The 26,353-nt window shown below is 35.7% G+C and overlaps 3 protein-coding genes across 6 annotated transcripts in view; 2 read left to right on the top strand and 1 right to left on the bottom strand.

The window, feature by feature from the left end:
- Positions 1-15,134, top strand: part of LOC137401251 (protein Spindly-B-like) — a 28,362-nt gene extending 13,228 nt beyond the window's left edge. Inside the window, exons 7-14 of one of the 3 annotated variants that reach the window (XM_068087678.1) lie at positions 1,240-1,350; positions 2,720-2,860; positions 3,926-4,026; positions 5,137-5,318; positions 7,463-7,644; positions 8,943-9,162; positions 13,538-13,573; positions 14,461-15,134. In XM_068087678.1, the coding sequence (XP_067943779.1) occupies positions 1,240-1,350; positions 2,720-2,860; positions 3,926-4,026; positions 5,137-5,318; positions 7,463-7,644; positions 8,943-9,162; positions 13,538-13,557 (957 nt within the window). In that variant the 3' untranslated portion in view covers positions 13,558-13,573; positions 14,461-15,134. Of the gene's footprint in view, positions 1-1,239; positions 1,351-2,719; positions 2,861-3,925; positions 4,027-5,136; positions 5,319-7,462; positions 7,645-8,942; positions 9,451-13,537; positions 13,574-14,460 lie in introns of those variants that run through there. The other 2 variants (XM_068087677.1, XM_068087675.1) reach the window with 2 other exon arrangements.
- Positions 15,135-15,444: 310 nt separating this feature from the next.
- On the bottom strand, positions 15,445-19,906 carry LOC137409556 (uncharacterized). Of its 2 annotated transcripts, none has more exons than XR_010980785.1 (3): positions 18,708-19,906; positions 17,960-18,237; positions 15,445-15,936 (listed from the first exon to the last, which is right to left on the bottom strand). XR_010980785.1 is itself a non-coding variant. In XM_068095572.1 (3 exons), exons 1-3 carry the CDS (start codon positions 18,712-18,714, stop codon positions 15,607-15,609), a joined length of 525 nt encoding a protein of 174 aa, XP_067951673.1. In that variant the 5' UTR covers positions 18,715-19,906; the 3' UTR covers positions 15,445-15,606. The 2 variants fall into 2 exon arrangements, 1 of the variants encoding a protein (XP_067951673.1); XM_068095572.1 differs by having other exon boundaries at positions 17,960-18,147.
- A 1,921-nt stretch (positions 19,907-21,827) lies between these two features.
- The window catches only part of LOC137397595 (disks large homolog 5-like), a 49,082-nt gene continuing 44,556 nt past the window's right edge, over positions 21,828-26,353 (top strand). Inside the window, exons 1-4 of the mRNA XM_068083893.1 lie at positions 21,828-21,843; positions 23,668-23,764; positions 24,274-24,491; positions 24,958-25,097. Of these exons, the coding sequence (XP_067939994.1) occupies positions 23,746-23,764; positions 24,274-24,491; positions 24,958-25,097 (377 nt within the window). The 5' untranslated portion in view covers positions 21,828-21,843; positions 23,668-23,745. The remainder of the gene's footprint in view (positions 21,844-23,667; positions 23,765-24,273; positions 24,492-24,957; positions 25,098-26,353) is intronic.

The following is a 26,353-nucleotide window of genomic DNA, read 5'->3' on the forward strand; positions in this document are numbered from 1 at the left end:
GCATGTGTATCAGAGTGGGTGAGCATGTGTATCAGAGCAGGTGAGCATGTGTATCAGAGCAGGTGCGCAATGCTTCGCTCACTCCGTGTAAAAAGAAAAATATGTTGTACCCTGTGTTTTGTAAGTATAAGGAAGTTTTTTAAAACCGTATTCGTAAATACAATGATGCTGCATTATTGCAAAACGTGCAAATGCTGCATGTATGATATGAAATGCTGCGTGTATGATATGAAATGCTGCGTGTATGATATGAAATGCTGCGTGTATGATATGAAATGCTGCGTGTATGATATGAAATGCTGCGTGTATGATATGAAATGTTGCGTGTCTGATATGAAATGCTGCGTGTATGATATGAAATGCTGCGTGTATGATATGAAATGCTGCGTGGATGATATGAAATGCTGCGTGTATGATATAAAAGGCTGCGTGTATGATATGAAATGCTGTGTGTATAAGATGAAATGCTGCGTGTATGATATGAAATGCTGTGTGTATGATTTGTAATGATGGAATGTAATATCATTCACGCAGCATTTCAACTAAACTCATTTATCACAGAGCAGGTTCTGTAATAAAATTCTTTGACAGACACCTCAAGACACTGGTTTGTACCACTATTATAGGACTGCTCTGTGTGACATCGCTCCTTAGTTTGTGAGGCAGTTTTTGTCAATGATTTCCTATTATTTTTATGATCACGATCGGCGGACCAGATTTGTGGTATCCGAAAAAATAGTAAAAACAATTGTGCCATATTATTGTGTTAGAAAACAAGCTAGGGCATATCGACGTGCAACTCCCATCCTTTATATGATAAATAGTTCTCATTCATAAGGCTCGCCGGCTCGAAATTTTTCTTATTGACTTCCACTGTGTAAGATTTGCCTATCATGGTCAGGGATCTGGTGTGTTACTCCTGCTTGTAACTTTATTATTAGTAGGATACTCCTAAATCTCTCCTCATTTAGGAGTTATCTACTTGTCTTGCACCTAGGGCACTGTATTATAAAGAAGTTATGCAATTAGCGATGTCGAGCATTAATTTCCTCTCACAAAGATTGTTAATCATAGATTTACATTCATCATTTTTTATCTTTTTTGACATGTTTTGTCAATACTTTACTCATTTTACCTCAAAAGAACATCGCCTGTGTTTTTATAAAACATGTAATGGTGCGGCCAGCGCATGCTTGTGTCATGCAACTGGTCCTTGCTTTAGATTTTCGGTCCTTGCAGTTAGATGATAAACGACAGGAAGCGGAGAAGAAACTCCTTCTGTTGAATGTCAAGTACGAGAGTTTACTAAACCAGTATGACCTCAACAAGAAGCAAATGTCCAAACTTAAGGTGAGCCCGAGAATGACGTGTTTAGAGACTTCCTTTGTTTTTTGTGTAATTAGGGAAGCCTTGATCAGGTTGTCTACTTTGTTCATCGAGAGTCATTCATAGAGCCGCATCCTTCACCAATCTGCTCATAGCTTTCTACTAAAAGATGAAAAATGGTTGTTTTTTGGGTCATGTTCACTCACCCGTGTTGCTATACAATACCGGTCTGTTATTGGTGGGATTAGTTAGTTTTCAAATGGTGTGTCTGATCTGTCCTATGTAGTCCTACTTGTCTTGTCTGTCGTTGTGCACATTATTGCTGTTACACAGTGCAATGGCCACTCATATAGTTATCCTAATAGTTATCAGTCAGTCACTAGCGAGCATCTACCCACTCATTGAGTAACAGGTATTTTCTATGGCCACAACAAGACTCATATAATATTATGGCTGATATTTTATTAATTTACAAGAGATTTTTTAAATACCTTCATTTATGGTGCCCTAGAATCACCTGCTGCCACTAGGCTGTTATAGTCAGCGCTGTGTACAAGCTTTTATGGATGGTCAAGATGACAGAATGCTTGAACTGATTCAACAAATGGATGTTAGTTACTTCATCGAATTGAAAAACACTTAAAACTAATGGAAATGCTAGTTGTTGGGCTCAAGTGAAGTCTGTAGCTCCAGTTGCTTAAAGGCCGATGCGCACCTTGTGGCAATCTATCATAGAAGCCTCTTATGTTTGAAGCCAAATAAAAGTGTCAAACCTAGATTTATTTGATCCATAGCAGCAGTTAATATCTTTACGTCTTCATCTAATTATTATTTAAATGTTATAAAATGTTCAGAGGCGGTAAGACAGAGTAGTCGACGGTCCTCTTGCAAATAAACACATCGATAATGGTAAGTTATGCCAGTGCAAGTGTTGTTGTTTGGGCTACCCATACAGAATACCGTATGCACTCTCCACTGCATTTTGTATCAATTATATATGTGCATATTTGGGGCTTTTACTGTAAAATATCTGAAAGGAGTTGAGTTAATCATTGTTACAATGATTGTGATTAAATTACTGTTAATTTTGGGCTATTAAGAGCAGATAATTGAATTGTCATGCTTGGTATGGGTGGAATACCTGCCTACCCAAGCAGTATGTAGCCTACCTGAATTATACCACAAAATTATTTCCTCGCAGTCTTAATTTCAGCACCCGATTACCTTGTAGAGTCGTAAATTGGCTGATTCTTCAACACTCTTCTGTAAATTAATAAAATGTCAGTCTGAATTATGAGAGCCGAGATACTCAAGTTAGTAGATAGTAGATGATAAGAACCTAGTTAGCATTGAACTCGCTGTTTTATTGATGTTACTCTCCATTTGCATGCAGATTCAGATGTCAAACATACTGAGGATGGCGAGTGGCCAGGTTGGCTGCGACCATGTGACCGACCTCGAGAATCAGCTCGTGGAGGCCCACAATCAAATACGACAGCTCAACTCGAGATTAGCCAGAACAAGTGCTGCCGAGGTAGCTTTAGTCCAGAACTCAGCTGTCCATGATTCGCTGTTCATCAAGTTGATTGGTTAATAGGCTGTTGGGATGCTTCAGATAAATGAATAAAGTTGCACACTTTGCAGCTTTTATGAAGAGGTTTTTTAAGGCTGATTGTGGAGTTGCAGTCTTTGGTCCAAGTTGCGGCGGTTCAGTACATTGACAAAATCATTCAAACAGTTAATATATTTTGATTATATTGGGGTCTGCATGCCTAGGAGAGTCTAGCTTAGTGCTGCACGATAAAACGATATCATTCGATGCGACGATATATTTCAGTGGATGATTTTATATTTGGGCAGTTTTCAAATCGATATGAATATTAAAGCCAATATTTTATCGTGAACTTATTCATTTATTACTGGAGTTGTCTACTCTCCTTATTGTAAAGAGGGGACGACTCCTGTTTTTCAACCGATAATAACTAATATATCCTTTGGTATCGTTTATGTTAAATCCTAACACTATATATCGATAGAAGACAACTCCAATGTTCGATATTTTTCAATCTTCGATATATTTAGAGACCAAATAATCAAATGTACATGCAAAGATATTGTGCAGCAGTAGTCTAGCTAGTGCTGTGTCTGTATAAAGATAATACCAGATTTTAAATCATCCATAATTTTTCCAAGACGTCTGTGTGTGTGTCCTTTACCATGGCTGACCAAGGCCAGCATTGCAATAGACTTATTGCATAGTTGAAATGCAATTTAACTTTCTTGCTGACTGGAGTGCATGAGTTTTTACATTTGTCTTACCTAGCTAGGCATCTTATATCCCAGGATAACTCCAACCATTTTATATTCACTTTGATTTCATGTGGCTAGTTTATGTGTGAGCCGTTTCGTGTTTGGAGTTGTGTTCACCGTTTTAAGAGAACAGAAGCCATCACACTCGACACCTCTATGATCTAAACCCCCTTTTATGTAAATTATGCTGAACTTAGAGACTTTATGTAATGAGTTGTTGCTTCATATTATGTAAGTCTTTGGCTGGGTCAGGGTAGAGTTGATATTTAGTGTGTCCCGTTTATTTCAGGGCGCAGAAGGAGATAGCTCACAACCGGTTGAAGGCTCGATGTTTGCCGGATCCGACCGAAAGACATTAGAGTTTGTTGAACGCCTGCTCAAGTCTAAAAAGTAGGAATATGATGCCATACAGTAGACCCTCGCCATACGATTTTAATTCGTTCCAGTGTTAGCATCGTAAGGCGAAAATGTCGTATAGATGGGTATAGAAACTCATAGTAATTATATAATGCAAACACCCCCTGGTAAAGATCATCAAAATTTTATATGCGTGCTGTGAATATTAAAAATTAGTAACAAAATAATATATTAACCTTAGTAATTATTGTTACCTGCAGTAACTGTAGTATATTTAGTGGTTATGATCTGCAATAAAATGTAACATTACAATCTACTATCTGCAGTACGTACTGCAGGGAGTTCTTACCTTCGAGACAGACGTATAACATAAACGTTGAATTTAACTTAAATGAATTTAGCTTACTAAACACATACTTAGAGCTAAGTTTTAGTATGTATTTTACTAAACTTCAATTTTGTCATCGTCTAAAATTGTATCGCCTATCTGTTTTCGGTTTCGTTTTCATCATAACTAATAACGAATAACATCGAACTGAGCGAGCTTGAGCATTGTATCTTTTTCATGCGTTGTAAGAGGGATTTGGGCGAATAGCATATCTGCATCTTTATTATTCCGATGTATTCAGCACACCGACTGCCCAATTTGAATTTCAAGAGGAATTTTTGTTGATATCGTGTGGCGGAAAAACATCGTATTCCACATTGTAAGGCGAAAACATTGTATAACAGGTTCATTGTAACTTGAGGACGCACTGTATGTTATATAATAGAATAGTATTTACATTTATTCCAGCACGCAGTAGCACCTATTCAACATAGGTTGTCCCAAAACAGCAGTAGCACCTATTCAACATGGGTTGTCCCAAAACAGCAGTAGCACCTATTCAACATGGGTTGTCCCAAAACATTTGTACTTAACTTAACATCCTACTGTGGCTGAAGTATAACGGTTGATTTCAGCATTTATCTGAGAAGCTTTTATGACCACATCAACTTCATGATTGTCAGAACAATCTTATAAAATTCTGTTTGTTATGCTTTTAAAATTCTGATTATCTGTTCAGATTCATCCTAGCCTTCTCTATATAGGGTAAACAACTCCTCAAGATATGCCAGTCATTTTGTGTGCGTTTATTTTAGTGATGAGATATCAGTAATGACTAAAGAGTTGGATGAGAAGAGGCTGGCAGCAACTTACAGCAATCAGCAGCTAAATGATGTGCAGCACCGGCTGAGGAGCATGGAGAGCAAGGTCAACTCCCTCCATTCACAGAACATACAACTTTCTGTCAAGCTTGATGACCTCAAAAATAAATATGAAGGTCAGACACACCTACATTTTTGATGTATTGCTGAATGTAGGTGGACCAACCTATTGGCTACCATGCATGCACTGATGCCAAGAGTTCAACATTGGATTGTTTTTCATTAACCTTTGAAAAGCTCTCACTGGCCGTTGCGTCTGTTTATTATGAGCAATAAAATCTTCATATAGTAGGGACTTGCACTTGTATTAATTTCATTATGTATGCTGTTGGTTTAATATTTGGAGTAGCGAGTAACTCATCACTTTGATCTCGCTCCAACGCTGCGGTAGAATGTAAAAATAGCTAGAAGAATGTTAATATTCAAGCTTCAGCTAATTGTCAATATTCATTATATTTCTCTTGCAAATTTATTTTTTCTCAATGTTTTGTAGAAAAGGTTTTTGTATTTCTTAAAAATTAGTTTTTGATTTTTGATTAGATATCCAAAGTTGTCATAACAAAAGTTACTGGTTCATGGCAGTTATTTATCTTGCGTCAACTTGTACGATGTTGGAGTAAAATCTATAGACTTGTTTACTTGTAGCACTCCCCTTGCATTTTCTCCAATTTTTCCCATTTTGAAAGACCCAGCATGATGGTGACAGATGCATAAAAAACACTTATAAATATCGTAGCAGTCTATCGTTACATATAATATATCATGACATATTATGGGATGTTTTATTAATTTGTTTTCAGCTGCTTCTTTTTAGATGTTGTGTCTATTTAATTGTCTTTGTTAAGAAACTTTTTGTAAACTGCTACATGGTTACTAGAAACGAATTTGTTTGTTCGATATTAAACTTCTCAGCACTCATATAGGCTACTACAGTTGGAACGCAAAATGTTTTAAGATTATGCAAAAGTGGGTGTTGTTTTTATTGCCTTTTACAGCTCACCAAAAAAAGTGTTAGGGTCGTGCCATGTGTTTCTGAAATTAAGGCATTTCTGCAAGAAGCCATTTTCTGTCGATACCCTTATGTTATTCTGTTGTAGTAAATATTAGTATGTTTAGTGTAATGTAATATTAGTGTGTTTAGCATTTTATCTAGGTAATGTCATTTATCTAGGTAATGTCATTTATTTATGTAATGTCCTTTATCTAGCTAATGTCATTTATCTAGGTAATGTCATTTATCTAGGTAATGTCATTTATCTAGGTAATGTCATTTATTTAGGTAATGTCATTTATCTAGACAATATCATTTATCTAGGTAATGTCATTTATCTAGGTAATGTCATTTATCTATGTAATGTCATTTATTTAGGCAATGTAATTTATCTAGGTTATGTCATTTATCTAGGTAATGTCATTTATCTAGATAATGTCATTTATCTATGTAATGTCATTTATCTAGGTTATGTCATTTATCTAGATAATGTCATTTATCTAGGTAATGTCATTTATCTAGGTAATTTTTTATCTAGGTAATGTCATTTATGTAGGTAATGTCATTTATCTAGATAATATCATTTATCTAGGTAATGTCATTTATCTAGATAATATCATTTATCTATGTAATGTCATTTATTTAGGCAATGTAATTTATCTAGGTAATGTCATTTATCTAGGTAATGTCATTTATCTAGATAATGTCATTTATCTATGTAATGTCATTTATCTAGGTAATGTCATTTATCTAGATAATGTAATTTATCTAGGTAATGTCATTTATCTAGGTAATGTCATTTATCGAGGTAATGTCATTTATCTAGTAAGTTTGTAGCTTTTTCTCTATTCTTTGTGCAGGTTTTCTTATTTCCAGCATTATTCTAAAATTATAGTTTCTCATGTTTATTGTAAGTATACATGAAGTTTTGTTTTCAACGCTTAACTTTGAACTGTAGTGTTCTAACTGTAGTGTTTCTGCTGTCATTACATTTTCAATATCAATCACATCACGTAGTTTATCAACCCTTATATGACAACATCATCTATAGGCAGCGTTTTTCAAATGGTATTGAGCCTACATCACGATGCACTTGTGTTATACCTTTTCTTGTTATCCATCGTGTCTGTTGCCTTGTATTAGATAAACTGCTAGACTCATCAGGTGTGTGGCTCTGGCAGAAATAAGCATCGATAGGATGGCTGTTACTGCTGATGATATAATGTAATTTTGCGATTAGAATGCGCCATTTTACCTTTCTCATTGCAGATGAAGGAACTCCTAATGCAAGGCTTGTTCGCAGACGAGTCGAAGATATTCCAGATTTTAATCCCGAAATGGCACAAGCTCTGTTGGCAGCAGACTCTGCTCCAGTCTCAGCTGACAGCGAGGCCACCAATGAAGAGGACTCTGAAGAAACTCGGAGTCTCTCTGTAGCTGATGATCTTCAGGTATTCATAGATGAGACACGAAAGTTGGCGCCTTGTAAATCTCAGGCAAAGGAATTGCAACTGCGTTGAGTTAATATTTTAGAGCTGATTCTTATTCACTTGCTAAAATAAATCCTCACTTGAAACACTCATAGACTCCTATCCATCTTTAGTGCCTTAGTAGACATATAGCAGCGATTTCACTCGCAACAACGTCATTAACACTTACATATTCTGAACTATCTGAATGTGCCCATACCTGTGTTCTCTTCCTAGTTTGTTCATAGGAGTGTGTAATATTCAAGATATCAATATGTGCTGTTTACTAAGGTAATAAATAAATTGGTTAGTTGTGTATATGTGACAAACATCTACATAAATATTTATTCAATTGTTCATTTTAGTTATCGTAATTGTATCTTGTAATTATACAGACAGATAGTCTCAGTTGTTCTCTTGCCTCCTTCGCGCTTATTTTAGATGCATTCAGTTGAGTAGCCTCCATATCTGTAATAGTAGTGGGATGAGCCTCTATATCTGTAATAGTAGTGGGATGAGAGAGTTGTCATAAATCCATACCAGTTTTCCCATATTCTCTGATTTGCTTCACACAGTATATGTACTTGCTTAGACATATAGATTACCATTTAGATGTCAAGACTGTAAAAGAGGAAAGTCCTTATTGATATAGATGATATAGAGTAGCTTTGACATATGATCATTTTATTGTTTTCAAACTGCAAAAGGTTTAAGCAAATATTTGTCTAGACATACTTAGTTATTTCTAATCTATGATGTCCATTGATTTTTTTAAACTTTACAGTTTTGAAAGTGTAATTAAAAATAGTAGGTAGAAATGAAATGTAAAAAATGTATTATAAATTTTATCAGATGAATTAATTTATTACTCAACCAATGCATTGCTGAGTACTGTCTTCTGTTTACTTCTCTCAGGCAAAGTGACAATAAAAAACCAATAAAGTTTTTACTGCTAAACACTTTATTGATGTTTTACATGTAATTAAGGCTTCATATTTAGTTCTCTAGGTAGTGTATAAGGCATTCGTTTTAATGCTGTTTGTGATTATTTGAAACATTTTTTGTTTTTTGGGTTGTTGGAATGAATGGAGCAAAATACAGTGTATTCATATAAGAATATTTGCTCCAACTTGTGATGACTTCAGCATTTGAAGCAAATATCAAAGTGGATTGACTTTCTACGCTAAGGTTCGACTGCATTTGTGATGTTATAGAAAAGTATAGGGGTTATTAAACGGTCCCAGTTGATACATTTTCTTAGCCGTTAGTGTTACTTTTAGAGTACGTTGTCAGACAAGCGCTCCTTATCAGAGCTACAAAATATCGACCACACACCGACCAACTCTCCAACTACGCCGCCCATCAAATCTCAAGCCCTGTCTAAGATCAAATCACCCGTGAGACCGAGTAGTCAGGTCAAGGACAGTCTCTACTATTCGAAGCGCACACCTGGTTCAAGTACCGATAGTCTTGTGGGCGGCAAGGTATGCTCCTGCACAGGTGACTGTCTCTCTATAGTAATATACCTCTGCTGCCTTTTGTACTGTTTTCTGTGCTGTTTAGCTGACCTGGTCACTAAGACATTCTGGTGCTGTTTAAAATATGTGCTGTTTTTTATTACGGCAGCGCTTGCTCGTTTTCTTTGTCCCTCAGCATTTTTTAAGTTTTGTGGATAAGTTATGTTCTTCCTGTCTCTGGTTTCCGGTCTTGTCACCGTTATTTTTGTGTCTGTATGTTTGAGATTTGTTTGTCTCAGGGTAAGCCAAGAGGTGTTTGCGCCTGTTTTGGTTATTAAATTGAACATGATCTCTAAAAGCTTTAAAAGTTGTTCTTTTAAAATTTCAATTAATACTTTTATTACAAGGTTTGAATTGACAATGGTTGAGAAGCATTCTAAAGTTGTGGTTTACACTAGTTTCACTCCACCCCTCGAATCAGTAGAGACACCAATGCTATATTAGTTATCATGTTCCACTCCGATAGACTAAAATCTACTCTCAATTCAGTTATTTCCTGTAGGCGAGTTTGAATGATGTGATGAGTCATAGCAGCTTACTCAGAATAAGTTTTTATAATGACTCAGCTTGTCATGCTCTTCTTTATGTACACTGAGTATGCATTTTATACAGTCTTTCTGAATATCATATTGGCTAAGGTAAAAGGGCATGTGTGTAGATTATCTCAGGCAAGCACTATTTTGTGTCAGTCATGGAGGAACGGAACAGCATCTTTATCAATTCTCTTTCAAACTTGTCTAAGTCATTTCATTCACAGTATAAAGCCATCTCTTAGTTGCTAACAAGCTGCGTCCTTCAACTCATTCTAAGCCATTTCTTTCAATAGCTAGGAGTAAACTAGGCATCTTTTAATTAAAATCTTTCGATAGTACTCTCAATATTTCTATAGGTAAACATGGATGAATGCTAAGATAGCTTTCATGTTTACGAACACATCTGAAGTACTTTTCATATGACAAACATTAGACAAATGAGGTCTTGTGACAAGTTTAAAATGGGGGGTTTAAAAGTTTGGTGGTGTTTATAACGCATTGCGACAGTAATATTAATTTTGAAAAGAACTAGATTAAAAACATTTTCACAGATACATGTATACAGTTTCTTTAACAGATACACGTATACAGTTCGAAATGCAAGCTGAGACTCTCAAAACATTGTTAATCTGACACACCAGTCAACATTTTCATTACAAACATCTACAGTTCGTTATTATATGCAGGTTAAACTAAAAATAAAGAGTATAGGCAGTGAAATTTTTTCATGTATAGGCAAACACCCTTTTTACACTGTTGGTAACTATGGCCAATATTTGTCTCAGCCTATCAAGTGGTAGCAAAAAGTTTACTAAAAATCACATCAAAATTAAATTCCTCTAAAGATTCGCCATTTTTGGGCCTTGCATCGTGCAAAAGAATATGCAACATCATGGTTTTGGGCGAAGCTCATGCATTTATTCATAATACAAATGGAGTAAGGTTTATCTACTCTCTGCAAGTTTAAATAGCGCCTGGGGGTTTGTATTGATGTAATGTAACGGCTGCCAAGCATGATAGGAAAGATTTCTTGCAATTTTTTACATTTGGAGCTTCATAAAATAAGGGATATTATGGTGGTGAACAGTAAACATGAACATAGGTGGTTGCAGATCAGTTTAATAACAACATCGTCTTTGTGAAGAAAAATGACACTACAATCCAAGTATTGCCCTTTATCAAACAATTAACTAAAATATGGCTCAGTCTTTTCCAAAACAGGCTGTTAGTAGGACTAGCGAATAGGTTGTCACAATGCAGCATCTTCAGCTAGTCTAAAAAATAACCACCAAGTAGTTATCTGTGAATTCTCAGTTGTGTACGCATTTATTAATTAAAAAAAAAAAGTTTGTTATTTATGCTTAGCTATTAAATTACAATTCAATTTAACAATATTGATTCCTGTTATTTGCTGTTACTATCGTAGTCATTATTCACAATTTCTATACTTGCGTTATTTATGTTTTTTTAAGAACACTTGAAAGTAGACAGCTGTAGGCTCAATGAGTTTGTATTCAATTTGTAGGGTGTTAATAGTATTGTTTTATTTATAGGTGCGAAACTGTTTTTGACAAATCATAACATTTTTGTGTTAGGAAAGGCATAGTTAAGCAACAAATGCAAATACTGTTCTACAAACATTAGTAAAAGCAATTTGTAATGCCTGTGGTACAAGATAGCCATTGTGGGGTAAAATAAAATATCTGAGCATATAACCTTTTGGCCCGGAGTATGGTCTTAAGGCAGGAGTAATCATTAATTCATTTTAAACGTGCTACAATTTAACTAGAGATATAATTTATTACAAGTTCCTTGACCACACATCATTAGACATTAAGGAAAATGTAGTGCATCATTTACTATCATGGCTGTAGATGTATAGTAAGATAGTAATTTGATAGTAATAATATTAATAAATGGTTAATTGTTTTAGAAGCCCATAGAATTGTGTAACAAGATGACAAAAGGGGAACATATCAAGTGATAATAGTATGCTATGTTCACTTAAACACTGCCTGCCTTTTTTGATGAAACTCACTCTGGCTAGCTATTTCTTGACAGTCGTAGTTTGCTTGTTAACAACTCAGAGGCCACTCAGAGGTGGTGATAACGCTGCTAATCTGAGAAAGCGGTGACTTGACACATTTTCACCCACACAGGCAGCTTAAATTTTAATCCTTTTATCTGTTTTTGTTTGGTAGATTTGCTAGTGACATTTTATTCCCTAACGGATTGATAAACATGTGTAGAAATTCCCTGTTGATATTGCCAACTTGAGTTAAAAATTTAGTTAACTAAGCTTACTGTCATATTCAACTAGATGTGGTATGGATACGTTTTAGTACCAGTGATATTATAGTGCCATGCATGAGCAGGTACTTTAACTGCGGTGTTGGTAGAATAATGCACATTTTGGTAGTTGAGTTCTTGAGTACAAACTTGAGTTCAATTCTAAATACAGCCTCTAAAGTGATCCCATAGCTCCACTCGTATCAGAGGCAAAAGTCGAACTAGGGTAAACACGGCTTAAGAAATTTTACTATAATCTTATATGTCTTTGCTTGTAGTATTATCTCTGTAAACTTTGCATAACAAGAGAATAAAATTCTCAACAGGAGTTTCACAGTTATAGATTTGTTCTCTTTCTTACCCTTAGTATCAGTTGTGTTTTATGGCAAATGGTGCTACGATGATTTTTGATAAGATAACTGACTATTCAAATATAAGTCTTGAGGAGACAATTGCCTTTCGTATTAACCCCTCGCCGATTTGAGGGCCTGTTTATGCTTGTTGATAGCAACTCATGACTTTTGGAAGCGACTCTCTCAAAAAATGGTGCTATAAGTTGGCATGCAATTCATTTTCCGCAAGTTCTTTGTTTCAGTACTCTGTATTCCTGACATGTAGGTGAAACACATAAAGTACCTCTCGCAATTGTGGATGAATTGTGGTAGTGTTTGCATTGAAATGCTACACAAACACATGTGATACCCTAGTCGAGTCAGTCATAAGATCTACCACCCAATATATTTGTAAATGGTTGATGTTTTGTGGGCTTCGTTAACTGACCACTTGTCGTATAACATACATGTTCTTTGAATGCAAAAAGGTATTGATCAGATTTGTCTACAGGTTACTTTCTAATGGTATAAGTGAATTTGTGAAGTGTCATTAGGCAGATAACTCCAGGTTTATAGGTACTCGTAAGTGTCAACTAATGTTCTTTGCATACTTCCAGTCAATGATAGATTCATGCATGCCTTAGAACGGGATGTGTAGAGAACCCGAAATCAATCGCTCGTGATTTTTAGTGTTGGCTGGTAAAACTCATAGAAGAGTCGATAGGAATAAAGGAAATCTGTCGGCGCTAAAAATGTTCATGATCCATTATTGATTGATTATTTGCGACTAATTGCTTCAACTTGGCAATGATGGATTCTTGGAAATAAATACAATATACTGTCAACATGAACATATTTTATTATGAGCAATATGAAACTGCGAAACTATTTAGCGAATTACCAATATGCATCCTTTTAATTCATACATCGTTTAAGCTATAGGTTTGTCACGATTGCCAATGCTTTTAGGCTTTTAGCTTAAAAGTTTACTGCCCTAGTACATCTAGATTCAAATGTTGTTCACTTTAACCTTTTTTTGTCCAAAAACCCTGATTTGATACATTCTTTCATTTTAGTCATACTGCTTGATTATATTTTCATATACTTTATCTTTATAAAATATACTATGTATGGCGCATGTCATGTTTTATGTTGTTATCATTTTGTCTGGCCTTGCCATGACACTGTTATTGACCTGTTTTAGGCGAGTGTCAAATCTTGTGACCCAGTCTCACTAGATGTAAGTTGCTCTTATTTAGGCTGTGCTTTAGCTTATTCCGCTCTCAGATCTGCCTTCAATCTAATTTCTTGTCTCCTCCTGGTCAACTCCGTTCGTTGTAACTTTAACACAAAGCTTACTCACAGTTGGTTTTGGCAAGCCTTTCGCTCAACCAAGTTGATGGTTTACCTGATTTCTGCTTGCCGCCAAGTCCAGCTTTGATTCAAATGGTTATTCATGTCAAAAAATCTGTGGATACCTTAGATCATTCCTTTACGCTGTCAGATGAGATTGTTGTGATGCTACGTGTTTAGGTTAGAATTGTTTTCCTTGCTCTAGCTATTTGGGACAAGCCTACAAGTTTAAACAGCACCGGAGGAAAGAGGAGCAGAACTAATATCAGCTCCATTCTGAATCAAGCAAACTTCATCACTAACAGCCTCTTGTTCTAACTGATTATATCACATTGATTATGCGGCTTATGCCTTTTGCTGCCATAAACAAATCAAATATCTGCATGTAAGAATGGTTCACCTGACGGTTGTTAGTAATAGTTATAAAAGCAGCATTTTTAGCTTCTTTATTAGATAATCACCCTTGGATTATGTGTCACTGTTTTCATTAGCGATCAAGCATGCTAGATATGGCAACCTAGCTGCCTCGTGTACTCTAATAACAGTTCATAAAAAACCATGTGATGCTGGTTCATTTTATTGGCTGCGATGCTGCCAAAAAAGATGTCAGAAAGCTTGTAAATTGCACATGTATGTTTATTGTTGATTTTTGAAGGAAGTTGTTCAAAATGGGTAAGATTAGCTAGTGCTCAAGACCAGCATGCCATTCCGACATTTGACGAAGCCTGTTACTATTAACATGTTTCAATTTCGAAGTGATTTCTTAATTTTCAGGATGAAAGGAAAGTAATTGATGTTAAAGTTGATGAACAGAATCCAAACAATTGCCAAACCCAATAGGCAGTGGATTACTCCGTCCAGGCAGCCAAGAGCTCTGTGCTGTTTTACAAGGCAGATACTTCATATGCCAGATGGACTGCAACTATGCATGATAAGCTCAAGTTTTCATCCCAAGCTATTATTTATTTGGGTAGACAAAATAGAATATAACTTCTTCATGTATATTCAACACGCAAACTAGATCTTCCACCACACTACTCTCTCTCTCTCTCTTAGTCAGCGAATGTTATGTGCTCATAAGCCAATTAGTGTCATAGTTTTTTTTTATGCAGTCTTGCATGGATACTCGGCGACATCATTATGTGCTGGATGCATTTTCATTATGAATAATAGCTGACATGTCTGCAATGAGAATAGTGTAAATACTTAGCTTATCATTTCTATACAGATACTCCACAAACTAGTATTTTAGCTTTTTCACCCTTTTCTCATCACAATTGGTTCTTTTGTCTTCTTTGTTAGCTTTATCGATCAAGTATTGACTTGAGACAGCTGCATATAGCGTTTTGTTTTAATTCGCCGAGACTGTCAACCATTCGGCATTTTATCCAATGTTTGTACGAACTTTTGTTATTACCGTTCAAAAATATACGTTATGTTATCATCCAGTTTATATGAATGCGTATGTGGAGAGCCTTTTGTGGAAATGCCTGAGTTCTCTGTTGTAATGCACAAAAAGGATTCGCATTTCAATAGATCTTATCATTCGCAATTTTCCTTTGAACCCTTTTAATTTGTTTGCCTTTGTAAATTCAGCCTTTTGCATTTTACTCTGTAGTTGCGGGGGCTTATACTCGGCAACTCGTGACAAGCACTAACTTGCTCGCACAGAGGCTGGGCAAACTATTGTATGATTCGCACCCTTACCATTTTGAGCTGCACGCAGTGCAATTAATTTGGACAATAGGGTGGTTAAAGCGATGAGGGCTCACTGAGCCCTACCTTTGAACATACATAGCATCATAAACCTTTGTCAGCTTCACTGATCCAAACAGTCTCATTGTTTTCAAAACCGTTTAATTTTGTAGTTCAATTGTTATGTTAATTAATTATTTTGTTCGTGATCATAATTAAAACGCGTCAGGAACTACAATTACTGTTTAAATGAGTCAAAGACTTAGGTCTGGTAATCTTGTTTAGCGTTTGGTTTGTTGTTGCTGCGCGTTGTAAGCTCGGGCTTAGGCATGCTTTTCTTCGTGGAAGCAGAAGACTAGACGCTCTTCCCCTAAATTCGTACATGCACTGGTCCTGTGAGTCTAGTTTGTGAAAGTCAAGGTTTTCGTCTACTGAGTAGAGGCTCTCCTCAGATGTGAACGGGCTGCAGGCCATTAGAGTATTGAGCTGAATTATGTTTGCCCCTATCACATGGAACTGCATAGCGATTGCTTTATCCTGCTCCTTCATGGCTTGCTGTAACATATGTACATCAGCCATTTGTTTCACCTCTTATTTTTTTAGGCTCGCTATACATGCAGCATCAAATTGAAACGCTTACAGATTCCACGAAATCCAAACAAGAATGCCAAATACATTGAGTAGACAATTTGATATCACTGTGAAATCATACTTGAATTATGGTTGTATTTCTGCAAAGCAGTGATCTCGGTTTAATATGTATTCAAATTTTATATTAATTTAGAAGTGTTATTGAATCATTTTCACAAGATAGTTTGGTACACAAATACGAGTACATTACCATGAGGACATAATTACAAGCTTCCATTGGTATAGTCTGCTACCTACCTATCTTTATGATTTGTGTGTGTAGTTACTGAAATCAGGTATGTCTAGTAAACTTGTAACCTAAACCCTATTATAATTGTTTGTATGCGCACATAGGTGACCATTGTCGGTATAACTATTTGTATTGACGATTGCTGTGCAATTATGAGAAAGTGGAATTAATCATACACTCTGTACTCACATCAGCAATAAAAAAAAAAGAAAGACAGTGATAAGGGATGGTGAATGTGTTGGCCACTCGAAACTCGACAATAGAATTTCGTACTTCAAATCTAATACAATTAGGCAATAGGATAGCCGAGAATGGTCTATAGGCACAGTGTATCTTACACTAGATATTTCATGAGTGTGACAAAGCAGTGAAGATCGCACGCACTAAGCCAACGCTAGGCATCGCAATGAGTTTTTAAAAACCATAATTGTTCTTTATGCTGTGTGCTACGAGATTGCTAGTAGCTGCGGTGACATATTGTTCATGTCTAATTAGAAATGGTTGCTTTAGAAAGATGCTATAACCCTGCTATTCTGCAAATGTTTAAACGAAGTATGATTGTAAGAGTTCAGCAATTCTTTTCTAGCTTGTCTAAGCATTAGATTTGTCAGAACACCTTGCTTGCCCAATCTTTTGTTCTGACCTTGTCATTGCGTAATTTATGGCTCTGTCGGTGTCAAACCCAACCGCTGATAACGGAGTTATCTTAACACACTCTGGAAAATTGTGAAATATGTTTACACGCGTAGACAAGGCCTTTTGAAACTTGAATATAAGATGATTGTGCAGCTGATGAAAGAATTCATATCTAAAATCTTTCGCACCCACTAACTGAACATTTGGAAGCGTCACTTCGTGTACTCGTGTTTAACTTCTTATTGGCATTAGTAATTATCCACAAAATTATGTTTTCTGTTAAAAGAAAAAGGAATGAAACGACAAAAAACCAGAAATTATAAAATTACTTGAACAAACGTGTTTTAAAAGTCGGTAACTTAATACTGGCTGTGACTACTGTGATTAACTGTCACTATTGTGATTAACTGTGACTACTGTGATACTACTGCATACTGCGACTTATGTCAAGGTGTTTTGTCCAAATTTGGTATCTGTAGCAAAACCAGTTTCCAATATTTTTAAGTTTGCTTCCATGAATTACAAGAGCTGCTTGTGCGTTGTTTGTTAATAAATACTAGTCTTAACTGCTAGCCTCACGCAAATGCTAACTTGAGCCTATTACTGAGCAGGTGTCTCCTTATATATGCACCAATTTGTATGCGTTGGCTATGACCTTTCCTATCACGTTGTGTAATATGGAAAAATATAAATTCTTGATAAACATTTGATTGCTTGTAGTAGCAGATGATAAGCACGGGCATCCGGTTCTGTTAGTAGAATTCCTGATTTATGATTTGGGCGTTGCAGTAGCACTGATTAAGATGGAAATGGTGGGTCCTCTGAAGCTGTATTTTGCTGACAGGGTTTGAGCTAAACTCTGATGATATGTTTAGGGTGACTAGAGGGAATTCTTTATACATATATAAATGATAAATAGAGAGGTGTATGTCACACTAATATATGACATACCGCCTAGCGCATTCTTTTAATTGGTCAGGTACATAAGGTAAATAAAATAATTTCAGCAGTTGTTATCTAGAGAAAGCAAAAAACTACTGATTGTTTAGAGGTAGGACTTACCAGCTCAGTTTTAATCCACCGTATCTTATCAGCCAGATTAAATATTCTCTTTGATAGTGGTTGTGTGTTTGCATTGCTAGTGTCAATGTTTGTGGCCGTGACAGGTTTGGAAGGTCTATTGCGGCATTGCTTCTCTATATTGTTGTTCATTTCCTGACACAGTTTGGCATCGTCTGTCACGTTACAATCTGAAACAATCGCTGGAAGTTTGGTAAAGTTTTCGATTGGTGGGCATGTTAGAGTCTCCATCTGATGGCACGTATTCATCTATGGCAGATCTGAAAGAAACATTGTAACATCACTAAGATTACAGGACTCAGTTAATAAACTTAGACAAGCTTGTTCTATAGCTTGAAACCTATTAATATGCCACAATTCTCATTTTGAAACCAATTTAAAAATTGGTTTTTCAGGCCCATATATCTAAATATGAAAACACACTGAAACTGTCACTTGTGGTTATACACATTTATAACACATTCCTTAAGAATTCCTTAAAGAGTATATATAATAATATAAACTGTTTAAAATCATCTAATAATTGCTCCGGAAGTTCGACCTAAATTTTTATGTTCAACTTTTTACTGCCCTCAGTGTCAGGATTCTTTATATTGGTCAAGTTTTTCATAAAATGTTTTTAATAGCATTGAAATAGTTCTCCACAGATAATACAGTGACTGGCCCTAATTCCATGTCAAGGTAAGAAAACTGCAACCGTTAATAAATATCATGGCAGTTGTCTACTTACTTGTCATCGAGCTGCTGAACTAATGAGCAATAGGTATGAGACTAGCATTCCTTAGCCACCCGATTCCTTCAAGCTCACTTTATCCTCAGTAATATATCCACATTTGCAAAATACAAAAGGCCTATTGAAGATTGCACAACAGTATAATTGTAAAGCGTTATAATACATCTAGTATCAATACAAGCTCTTTTTTAAACATTTTAAGCAACAGAAGGACCGCCCACTTCTAGCATTGCAAATAGCAGGAGCAGCAAACTCCAAAGATAGCCTTCCTTGAAGAAAACCACGGGGAGTCAAAGCAATTTTCATTCTGCAGACATACTTTTGCTATCCAATGTTTAATTTGGATCAAGAAGATTATTTTGTTGGCTAGTCTTTGACATTTTGTAGTGTGAGCAGCTAGCATAAGACTGCAAATACCTTTTTAAACAACTACAGTATACACTTTTTCAAATCTTACATAGTGGGTCTTACTGGAGAATTTTGTGTTTAATATACGCAAAATTCTTTTATTTTTTTTCACTGAAATATGCATTCTGCAAAGTTGACTTAAAGAACTATGATTTAGATGTTACAGTGACAAAACTGTGACAGGTACAACATAAACAGTGACAGGTAATGTAGTTGCCTGCCACTTGCCATCAGCCTGGCACATTGCCAATGGCTAATTTGAGTAAGCTTACTAATATGAGATGTGAGCGCGAGCATAAAATTACGTTGCGCTTTAATGGAGAACGGTAGCTTATTTTCACCCACATAGTGACATATATCCCCCAATGACTCCATCAATCTCACATAGCTTAATTGGTTAGGTATTTGCTTGGTGAATGGGAGGTTCTGATATCAAATCTTTGGTAACATGGATTCTTTGTTCAAATATTTTAATAGCTATAGCTGGACAAACTGAAGTACACACAAACTTTGAGATTTATATATAAATATTTTAAAACATAATAGTAGCAATGCTGACATCAACTATTATACACTCAGTTAGTTGCATACTTTGCATCACTTTTCATTTGAAACGGCTGACAACTACTGCAAGTGCTTGGACCCTCTTTTTTCCATAAAGAAGCACATATAAATATTCTAAACAAAACTACTTTGCCTATTTGTTATATTTTATATGCAGTTATAAGTGCAATAATTTCAAGAGCAAAGATTACTGTGTTGCAGCTAACAAAAAATTATCCAGCAGCAATGTGGATTGCATACTTTTTACCAGATGCCATAATCGCTCAAACATTTTTAAATATGGCAAAACTTGTGCAAGTTTATATTGTTCATCATTAAAGGGAGTGGTCTAATTTGGCATGAGCTATAATTGGCTGTCATGTTACGTGAACATTACATCACTGTATTGTACTGTATGCTGCTTTTATATTGAATGGCCATTGAATGTCTACTATAATGACATTAGTGTACTTGAATCAATGAAATAGAGCTATAATATACCACCTTGAGAATCTCTAAAGTCTAAACATTTTTAACCCTAACTATAGTTATACTTAAAAAACACACAAATTTTCTAACCATAACTTAGTTAGGGAGTTGGGTAGCACTACAACACTGCTGTACACGTTATCATTTAACTGTAATACATAGGGGTGGAACGAGACAGGTTTTTTAAGCTCGAGACGAGACTCGAGACACTGTCTTGTAAAAATTCGAGACTCGAGACACGAGACAGTAAAATAATGAGCATTTGGTGATGATTTCACTACACAAGTACTAGCTACTTGGTATATATGAAATTAACAAAACTCTTTTTAAATTGAATTTTCACCTGGTGTAAACGATTTAAATACAACATTTTAATAGTGATATGCATGTAGTTTTTGTAAACAAAAGTGACACAAACAGCTCTAAAATACCGAAGTTATATATTCTAAGAATTTTGAGCTTGATTGATCATAATTATTATAAACATATTGCTTTATACATGTATATTTTTACCATCTATTGAATAGTTCTTACTTGAATGTTCTTCTCAGTACATGTAATGTGTAATGAAACCGATAGCCGTCGCTCTACAAAGAAATACCGCAACTAAAAGAACACACGATAACACTTTCATTCTTATCTTTTCATTAATGTTAAGTTTTGTTTGTGTATTAGCTGTAGTATGTGAATTATATTTAAATTGTACTAATGAAATTATATTAATTACTGTATACATGCACATGTATATTCTTATATCGAGCTTATAAAACGTCATTGTTAACCGAACACGGACTATGGTCGACACGGCCTTTCGTTCGTTTCTCTGTGTCCGGGCAAGTTTTACCCGCGATTGGTAGTATATACGTAAGAGAGGCCCGAATTTCATGAAGGGCAGTTGGTGTTTAGACACGATACGATAAAATACAGACATTTTACCCGCAAAAGTCTAATTTATTAAATTGGATTATCCGAAGAGTAATTAGATACGACCCGGTATCTGTTTTAAGGACACAGAACCGAACTAAAAAATAACAGGGCTGTTGTCCGGACTACATGATTAGACTCAGTGGCCAACATAATCAGTAGCAACAGGTAGGAACGGACCGGGTATAACTTTAGAGGCAGTTGCCCGCAATCCATTACAATATATGGAGTTGTTGCTACCGCAAGAAGCCATGTTTTAACAACCGTGCGCAGGCGCTTTAGTTCTATTTCCTGTCTCGAGTTTGGCAATAGTTAAGTCGAGACGAGACCGATACGAGACGAGACAGGTCGATACTCGAGACGTCTCGTGTCTCGTTCCACCTCTAGTAATACATAACCACATCATTACAGTTCAAACAATCGAAGCGCAGAACGCGACATTACGCTCATTAGAAGTTGTGTTCTATCGACTTGCACGGATTTTAAGTCGATGATTTTGTTCTTATAGAAGAAATTTTAAATTGTAAACGAAAATTTAAAAATTGACGTAATTTTAAATCTAGATTTTACTAATTTTTCCAAATAAAATGTTTACAGAAGTGTATTTTACGTGAAATGTTATGATACTGTTTGTGGACACTGCGCCATTCGGGGCTCCTGAAATCCGTAGAGAACCTAACTGTTATTCGTAAACACTGCGCTGTCATCGCGGGATGCAAGGTTATTTTGTTAGCATATATATGTAGTCTTAGAATAAAGGTTTAAACAGGTACAAGAAAGCTATTTTTTACACCTAATATTTTTGTTTAATAATCTCTTACGTGTTTTTGGCATTTTCTTATCCAAATAATTTACGTTAAAGCAAGACATTTGGTATGTTAAAATGCATTTTTTGAGGTGGTGAATTTTTGGTAAACAAGTTTAGTTATTTGTAAAATAGTTTTTAGTATCAGTTTTGCTGAGTAGGTTAGTGTTATTTGTTCTGATCTTACATTTTTACCCAACGCGAAAGCATTGTGCCAGAGCAGTTAGCGATATTTTGCAGTTGTTAGTAAACCTAGTTTCATTGTTTTATACAAAGCAACTTATAATGAGTGGTGTTGTTTTGATGGTAATACTTAACAACATAGTACAGTAAGACCTTAATAAAATCAGCGTGATGCCCATCGGTCAATGTGGCTTTGAAGGTAATAAGGCTGTTTCAGGAACTGTGCACTGGTTTGTACCTTCTTCGTATCCAAATTACAATAAACCTAAGATCGCATAGCAAAACTAGAATTTAGTTGTGCTCAAATTATTCCTCATCATTTAACTTCATTTGTTCAAATCTGATCGGTTATGTTTCTTTGCGTTTACAATGGCTACTCACAATTGATAGTTGTGCTTGTATTTTAAATTCAAAGATAATATTTTACTACTAGTGACATATGCAACAAAAATCATAATGTCCAACTTTTAATGATTATTCAGACAAATACATGCCAAGAAGTATTAGGTGTCCGGCTTTAACAATATATTTACCAATAATTTATTTGTAAAAGCTTGTGTAGATTCATCATTATTGCTGTCAAAAATCAACGTAGTTTTGTAGGTTTCGAGTTATATCTGCGTTGACATTAAAGCGTATAGCCTAGTTTATGCTTGTTGTTTGTTAACTAAGGACATCAGGTAGTTTACATTGGGCAATCCTTATCAAACTTAACCGATTAAAGATTTTTATTCATAAAAGTTACCTCAAGTTTATATGCCATTAAAATAGCGAATAAATTGTTTTTGCCTGAAAACGCGTTATCAATGCAATGTTGATTGTGTTGGAAATACTTTAAAATTTGAGCACATTTGCTCAAGATAGGTGTGACCATAAAATTCGAAAGAAATACATAAATATTGTTAATTAAGATTCATTATTAGAATATAGGTGACAAAAATGGTATCAACAGTCATGAACCATGTTGCATTATGAGCATATCTGTTCCTTTAACACGATTAGTTTGGGTGTAAAAGTGAATGTAAGTATTTTTTTTGCACAATGTCAAGTTTGGTATAGTTTTTTGATAACGTATAGTGTTTCAAAATTTTTGTTTAATATTGTACAAAAGTAAAATAACACGATCATATCTGTCAGTAGAGTGTTATGCAATTTATTGACTTTCGTCAAAAAGATCTGCTAATAATATTCCCAGGACAAATAGTGTTGATGCAATCATCCTAATAGTGCAGTTATTACAAAAATCCTGTTTTTTTTTATTTCATAAGATATGGATGATTTCTTCATCAAAAATCATCTTTCTTTATTCAAATATTGATTAATACAAGACTTACTGCTCCAACATTTTTTTATTGACACTCCAGGGCTGTCGACTTGATCAATACTCCAGGGCTTCACACTTTATCAGTAAGTGCTGCTGTCGGCTATGACACCTCACTCAAACATCAATTATCGCATATATTCAGACTTGTGGTGTATGTGCAGTATTTATTTGGTGCAACTCAATAAGTAATAAGAGATGCTGTTGTACTATATATTATTGTTGCGGATGCCAGTAGGAGATATGAATTCTTTCATACCAACTGTCTGTCATTTATTCCATAGGAAGGCGTGTTACGTGTCTCTATATGGCGCCCATTCTCAAACTATCTACTCTTTGGAATGTAAAGTAAATTGGCCAAGATGTCAATGAGTTCTGATGGTAAGTCATGGTTTGTAAACCTTTTCGTGAACATGATGCATCAACACTCACAAGGTGCTGTCATATAAATGTTAATGATTCATGCTGAACATTACCTTCCTGATAGTGTTGTAATCAGTACCTAAATGCTGGAATCAGGGTGTCTATGCATTGGATGAATCAATCGTGGACCACCGCATCAGATACGAATTAAATCTCTGTATATTTTTTGTTTAATAAATCTATAGTTTTTTAAGCTCTTTTGCTGCCGCTTCCTCTCAATCGTTTTGTCAGTTGGAATAGCTTGGGCCAAACATCATCAGCTTTTCTTCAGAGATACCTAGTATTTTGGAGTGAGTGCAATAACACTGGTCTATAGCCAAACTTGATTTGCAATTCTAAAGCTAATTCAGAAGTTTGTATTTTTGGCTGCTGTATGTCATCGATTCTGTAAAACTATTTGTTATCTGAGTTTATTTATAGAAAGGCCATCAGAATTAGAGTATGTTTAATATGCATGTACTTTTAAGATACCACCAACCTGGCCGAGCCTAATTCCCACTCAGAATGGAGTCTACGGGTGCAGTGCGATCGTCTTAACAAGGAGCTGCACAGTGTGAAGAGACACAATCAAGATCTGAAGAATGCTTTAGATATGGTGAAGAAGGACTACATACACGTGCGCGAGGCTCAACGACACACCCAGAGCCAGCTCAATCTAGCCAAGTCTGATATGGAGAATCTCAAGGTGGGCTTTTATTACTTCGCGCCAAACTTGACTCAAAGTACACGGCGGGCCTGTTTTGGCATGATAGAGCTGAGTGAATGTAACCTGCACGACGTAGTAGCAACGGCTAAGGGCGGTCTGCTGATATGAGAGCTGATATGAGAAGGCGTGTAGGTCTCCCTGATTGCTAATGTGGGCTTGAACACCATTATTGGTAATAGTAGTTTGTCGAAGGCCTCTAGTCTGATGCTCATGTGTAGAATAAAGACTTATGTGTATTCTGGCTTTAGTTGAGTACTAGCCAGTACTGGCCAAGTATTTGTGTTCAAGAGGATGGTTAGTTACTGTTGTGGTGAAACTGTTGTTTTTAATTAAGCACTAGAATTGATTTTTTTGCTGTTTCCTGAAATGAAGATTTTACTTACCAGTATATATATTAGTTAATGTTGCTATTACGATCGGTGACAAAAGGTAATTGGTGATGTAGGCTCATGCCAGTCAGGTGGAGGGAAACAACAGTCTGTACCAGCAGCAGTTGATGGACGCTCAACAGTCACATCACGGCACTGTCACCAAATATGAGAGCAATGAGATGCTTAATCGTATGATTGACACAGCTGTTGAACGGTAAGATGTGCCTCTTTACTTTTCTCCCTATTCGTAGCTACTAGAGTTAGCTTTCTCGTGTTCATTGCTGAGGCTTGATCATCTTTTTGCATGAGATGAAAGTTGGTGTGTACGCTCAGATATCTCACAAAGATGTCGCGGTAAAATGATTCCTTTATCCCTAATCGTTATTTTTAGTTTATTTCATTTAATAACTTAATAGTAAGTTTTTGAGTATTGTTCGTAATATAATATTTGGTCTTGTTTTATGTTCGCTGTTGTCTGTGTAGGGGGAGAGAAATGTGATACCTTCAAATAAATTTGCTTACTTTTACTATTTAGTTTCACTGTGGTTGGATTTAGGGCTCAATTTAAGGTAAAAAAATTTATCAGCGTTGAGACAAAGTTAAAGGTTGACTTGCAACAAAATTCACATTACAGTTATTTGGTATCAAAAGATTCACCATGTCTTACTCTGTTGTATAGTAGGTGTCAAATACGTGGAAATGTGATTACCAGCTCTTAAAAGCTCAAAAACGAAAAGCCGCCGTAGATTGGGATCTGTTTATTTATCTGACGTAGTCATTCCAGTTTGGTTATCGTCTTGTCACGTATGTTCTCACGTGAATTGAAAGGCCAATAAAAAGCTTAATGTAAAACTTATCGTAGCACTAGTTTATGACAAACACTTCGGGTTTTACTGAAGACCCCGTATCAAATATAGATGCTCGCTACTTTACAGTTTTCTTTCGGTATTATTCAATCGTCAAGTTGTAATCTGATCACGTGACCCAATACTTCGCAAATAATTTTTGCAGCTCTTTTCGATTATCACAGGTAACCAACAGGCTCGTCATGATTATCAGACAATGATATATACTCCTTCGAGGTAAGGTTAAAAAGTTTAACGATTTTTTACGGTAAGTTATAAGATATCACAGCTAAAAGTGACAGCATTACAACGACGATAAAACAGACGCGTAAAAACAATAGACATGGTTTTATTGAATGCGTGAAGTATATTTGTGAAAATATTTCGACGAATGAGGTTGCATGAAAGTGTAAACAGAAACCATCCTGTAACAACTACTTCCCATTTGAGCCGTTTTGGAAAACGAATCCAAACTATGGCTGTATCGTGTAGCTGCGATTAACTGTTCGTTTTTGAGCTTTTAAGAGCTTGTAATCACATTTCCACGTATTTGGCACTTACAACACAACAGAGTAAGACATGGTGAATCTTTTGATACCAAATAACTGTAATGGGAATTTTGTTG

The sequence above is a fragment of the Watersipora subatra genome, chromosome 1 (genome assembly GCF_963576615.1).
Source record: "Watersipora subatra chromosome 1, tzWatSuba1.1, whole genome shotgun sequence".
In the NCBI taxonomy this organism is placed as follows: domain Eukaryota; kingdom Metazoa; phylum Bryozoa; class Gymnolaemata; order Cheilostomatida; family Watersiporidae; genus Watersipora; species Watersipora subatra.